Source organism: Grampus griseus (genome assembly GCF_964374135.1).
Source record: "Grampus griseus genome assembly, chromosome: 10".
NCBI classification, from domain to species: domain Eukaryota; kingdom Metazoa; phylum Chordata; class Mammalia; order Artiodactyla; family Delphinidae; genus Grampus; species Grampus griseus.
In genome coordinates this window covers 16,969,626-16,974,601 of record NC_139004.1, presented here as the reverse complement: position 1 = coordinate 16,974,601, position 4,976 = coordinate 16,969,626, and the positions used below count along the sequence as shown (strand labels likewise).

The following is a 4,976-nucleotide window of genomic DNA, read 5'->3' as shown; positions in this document are numbered from 1 at the left end:
AAGGAGAAAGCAGCTTTAGGACCACAAAGTTGAAAAAAAGATCAGCCCGCAGGTTTCATCTGTAAGGAATTCTGTTCGTGTTGCCCCTCCCCCCTTTTTAAAATTCAAGACAAAGGGTGCTTATTTAAATGGGGTAAACTCAGAAAATTCCTAGAAAGCATGTACAGTTGACACATACTCAGCTGACAGCATCCTTTCAGGGTTAGGGCCTGCAAAATCTTGGCGAGAGGAACTTAGTAATTATTCCTCAATAAGATGGCATTTAACAGGTCTCTCTGAAACTCACTTGTTTCAAAGCTAAGGCAGATGGTGTAGTTTCTAGAAACCATAGGGCCCTTCCAATCTTAGGCTCTGGGCATAATAATGACAAAAGTCAAGATTTAGGGTTCAGTTCCAGCTGATTTTATTTCCTTCTCAAAAAAAGTTATTTACAGAAGGTATATATCAACAATCTGACAGGCAGTGAACTTGACATGATTAGCTGGCATGATTTTTTTCTTTTTTTTCCCCCAAACATTGTTTTTTGTGGCCTTGAATTTTAAGACAAATATTCTACACGGCATATTGCACAGGATGGATGGCAAAAAAAAGTTTAAAAACAAAAACCCTTAACGGAACTGCCTTAAAAGGCAGACGTCCTAGTGCCTGTCATGTTATATTAAACATACATACACACAATCTTTTTGCTTATTATAATACAGACTTAAATGTACAAAGATGTTTTCCACTTTTTTCAATCTTAAACACAACAGCTATAAACCTGAACACATATGCTATCATCATGCCATAAGACTAAAACAATTATATTTAGCGACAAGTAGAAAGGATTAAATAGTCAAATACAAGAATGAAAAACGCAGTACATAGTGTCGCGAACTCAAATCGGCATTTAGATAGATCCAGTGGTTTAAACGGCACGTTTTTGTTTATAAAAAAAGTGCAAAAAAGATGTGGTTTACAAGTTAAAGCTACAGGATCCCTTTTTGCTGTAAATGCCCCAGTTTTAAAGCCTCTGGATAAAACAGTATTTTGCTTAAAAAATTTGTTTTTCTTAAAATCATACAGTGTTTGGCTAATTCTCCTCCCCCTTTTTATAGGACTGAGATCGAAGGATGGACACTGGTGGCAGGTTAAGGGATACTGTCACTTTAAGAAGCCTGCAGATTGAAGTGTAAACATGGAGAAATTAGGGGCTGATTTTTTTAAACTGTGAGATATTAACCAGCCGCCCTATTATAAAATCAGGAAATCCAAACAGCGATTTACACCGATTAACACCCCCTTTATATATTTTTTACAAAAATACACTGAGAAAATAATCAAACGTTTTCATCTCTCTTGTCTTTTTTTGTTTTTTTAAAAGTGTCAAAAGTCTACATTTAAATATAAAAAATTAAAAGTTAAAACTCTAGCCCTTCAGTGAAGGAGACGTAAAATGGCGTGGGTAACAACAACTACAAAAAAAAAAAAATGAAAGAAAAGAAGGAAGGAAGGAGTAAATAAGGAAGTAAAAAGAAAAAAAAAAGCAAAAGAAAGAAGAAAGGGACAAAATAAGAAAAAAAAAAATGTTTGGCCAGTATAAATACGTCCACATATAAAATGGCATCTGATTACATTTACAAGGAAAAAAAAAGAAAAAAAAAAACGAGGATGGAGCATCGGTGAGGGAAAAAAACACGTCTTCTCATTTACACCTATAAGGAATAAACACATACACACTGAGAAAAAATTTGGTCCTGAATTGTTTTTTAAAGTCCAGCACAGATTTGAGTTGCGTTTGAATCCTTTAAAGAGTTAAGAATGAAAAAAAGCTGGTGATAATTTCTGTCGTAGGAATCAAACATAGCGCCATCTATCTGCTTTTTATATTATCCTACACTATTTTAAAAACTGCTCAACAGTCTTATACAGAAATCTTTAAAAGATAGACAGGATAACATGCTATATTAACCCCACCAGTGAAATAATCCAACACCATCACGATTCCGATTAAGAGAAGCAAAAAACCTTTTTTTTTTTCCCCCGACACCACTCGCCCTCCACTGCCCCGGTACCACATCAAACAGTCTCCTCTCCTCCGCGCCTGCGGGCCTTGAAGTCTCACCTCACTGATTTCAGAGATGCGGGAGGCGGAGGCCCAGAGACGCCGCCACCTTCTCCCCAACGTGCAAATCCATTTCAGTTTTATTATTCGCCCCTGTCCAGTTCGTGTCTTTCTCTTCCCCGCCCCTCGCCCTGGCTGGTGTGGCTTTCCAACTAGGTTCTTGGGTCATTTCCGAGCGCCGGTCACTCAACATCTCCTCCTCCGGCTGCAGGGGCAAGAAAAAAAAAAAAAAAAGAAAAAAAAAAAGAGGAAAAAAAAAACTCCTCCAAAAACAAAACGGGAATTCGCCAGCGTGGAGTCTCTCAGTCCCGGCGCTCGGGTCCGTGCGACCCTCCAACATCTGCCGTCGGTCAAATTCGACTCCCCGGAGCCTTCTGTCTTCTTGCGGGGGGGGGGGGGTGTTGCCGAAGAAGTATGGGGGCGGGGATGCTGAGAACAAAACGCCCCGGGGGCGCGTTGGATTTTTTTTTTTTCTCCTCCTCTCCGGATCAAAAAAAAAAACCAAATATAAAATACCAAGGGGGCGATGAGAGAGGAACGAGATTCCTTCAGTCTCTTAGAAAACTACCAACTCGGCTTCTGGCCGGGGGTGCAGACAAGTCCGGAAGCTCGTTGGGTGCGGGGCGGGGGGGGGGGTCTCTTCAAGCAAAGGGGAGGAAACTCGAAGTCGCTTTTTCGCCATCAACAACAACATCAAGAACAACAATAAAAGGTCGCCCCTGTCTACCTCCGCCTCCGCCGCGTCCCTCCGGCCGGGGAGGTGGGGGATGGGAGCGCGGGTCCCCAAACGCCGCCGCGCTGCTCTCCGACCACCGGGACGCGGCCCAAGCCGGCCCTACTCACTTTTTTTTTTTCCTTTTCCTTTTTCCTTTTTTTTTTTCTTTTTCCCTTTTCTCTTGCAACTCTTTCTCTGTCCCGCTTTTTTTTTTTTCTTTTTTTCTCTTTCCTCTCTGCCCCCCTCCCCCGCCCCCCGGCCCTCTTCTCCCAGCCCGCGCGCCCTTCAGTAGGTGAAGACCAGGTTGGAGATGCTGGACTCCAGCCAGTCTCCCGAGATCATCTCGCTCACCTCGGGCGTGCAGTAGTCCGGGAACTCGAAGTGCGAGCCGGAGCCAGGCTCGAAGTTAAAATCCAGGTCCCGGTCCAGCGCCGACGACGAGCTGAAGCTGCCCAGGGACATGCTCTCAAAGTTTGAGCTGGGGTTCAGGTCGAGCAGATCGTCTTCGAACTCGTCGTCCGAGGACGACGAGCCCGAGGAGGAGGAGGACGAGGAGGAGGAGGAGTGATGGGACGAGGCCGACGAGGACACGTGCGAGGGCGCGCTGGACGGGGCGGGCGAGGCGGCGCGCAGGCTGGCGTAGCTACGGTGGTCGGCGGGCGAGCGGCCGGCGGCCGGCGACGAAGCGGCGCTGCTGCGGCCGCTCAAGCTCGGCCCGTCGGGCGAGCAGCCGGCGCCCCCCTCCTCGTATAGGCCGAGGGGGTCGCTGGGGTCAGCGCCCGCGCCCACGCCGCCGACGGGCGAGGACGACGCGCCCAGGCCGCCGAACAGGTAGACGCGCTTCACCTTTTTCTCGGTCAGGTGCTTGCCCGGGGCCGCGAGGCCGGCGGAGGCCGAGGCCGCCGCCGAGGCCGAGGCGCCGGGAGTCCGCGTCTTGTACAGCGAGTGGTGGTCGGCGGCGGCGGCGGCGCCCAGGGGCAACAGGGCGGCGGCCCCAGCCTGCTCGGCCGCGAAAGAGGAGGAGGAGGCGGCCGCCGCTTTCCCGCCGCCCCCGCCGCCGCCCGCCAGGATGAGCTTGGCGTGGGGCTTGCCGACCCCGCCGCCCGCGCCGCCCGCCACTTTGGAGCCGCAGCTCTTTTTCTGCGCGGGTTTGGAGTTGGCGCCGCCGCCGCTCGCGCCGCCGCCTCCTCCCCCCGCGTTGCCGTTCCCGCCACCGCCGCCGCCCCCGTGGCCGCCCCCGCCGCTGCCACCGACCTTGTCGCCCTTCTCCCCCAGCTTGGAGGAGGAGGCGGCCGAGGAGCCGGAGTTGGCGTTGCCGGACTTCACCTTCTTCCTGGGCCGGTACTTGTAGTCGGGGTAGTCAGCCATGTGCTTGAGACGCAGCCGCTCCGCCTCCCGAATGAAAGGGATCTTGTCGCTGTCTTTGAGCAGTTTCCAGCGTTTACCCAGCCGCTTGGAGATCTCGGCGTTGTGCATGTCGGGCGACTGCTCCATAATCTTGCGCCGCTCGATCTGCGACCACACCATGAAGGCGTTCATGGGCCTTTTGATGTGCCCGCTCGGCGTCTTGCACCAGCTCGGGTCGTCGGCCTTGCCGCCCGTGGAAGCGGTGGAGCCGGGAGTGGGGGAGGAGGCGATGCCCAGCTCGAGGCCGGCGCCCGAGTCCGAGCTCTCGCCGGCCAGCAGCGCTTCCGTGTTCTCGGCGTTGTTGGTTTGCTGCACCATGGCCCCGGCTCGGCGGGCGCCCACGCGCGCTCACACCCTTGCGGCGGCCGCGGCGCAATCGCCGGGCCCTCCCGGCTCCCGGGGCCAAGCGCACGCCGAGTTGGGGGACGCGCGCGGCGGCCGAGCGGTCGGCTCAACTCCCGGCCGGGGCGGAGGTGGGCGAAGAGAGAAAAGTCTCCAAAAGATGCGGGGCGGGAGTACTCCGCCTCTTGCAGAGGAGTTATAGTTCCCAGGCTGGAGAGTCTCCCTCCCTCTCTCTCTCGCTCTTCTCTCTCTCACCGCGCCGCAGTTTGCGCTGTCTCTCGGCTCCTGAGTCCTGGAGACCGTGCTAAAAGTGGAGAGGAGTTTCTTGAATGCTGGTTGCTGAAGCTTCGAATGCAAGTTTTTCGCCGCCTCCCAGGCAAGTCTGTTTGTTTTTTTTTTCCTTCCCCT

General features: G+C 52.1%; 1 protein-coding gene across 1 annotated transcript; it reads right to left on the bottom strand.

Annotated features, from left to right (window-relative positions):
• Window positions 1-2,629: 2,629 nt before the first annotated feature.
• SOX4 (SRY-box transcription factor 4) lies at window positions 2,630-4,595 on the bottom strand. Its single transcript, XM_082663944.1, has one exon. It carries the CDS (start codon window positions 4,542-4,544, stop codon window positions 3,105-3,107), a length of 1,440 nt encoding a protein of 479 aa, XP_082520070.1. The 5' UTR covers window positions 4,545-4,595; the 3' UTR covers window positions 2,630-3,104.
• Between the last annotated feature and the right edge of the window lie 381 nt (window positions 4,596-4,976).

What these genes read in the sequence shown, in the direction of transcription:
- SOX4 (XM_082663944.1), bottom strand. Translation starts at nt 4,544, where the DNA reads ATGGTGCAGCAAACCAACAACGCCGAGAACACGGAAGCGCTGCTGGCC.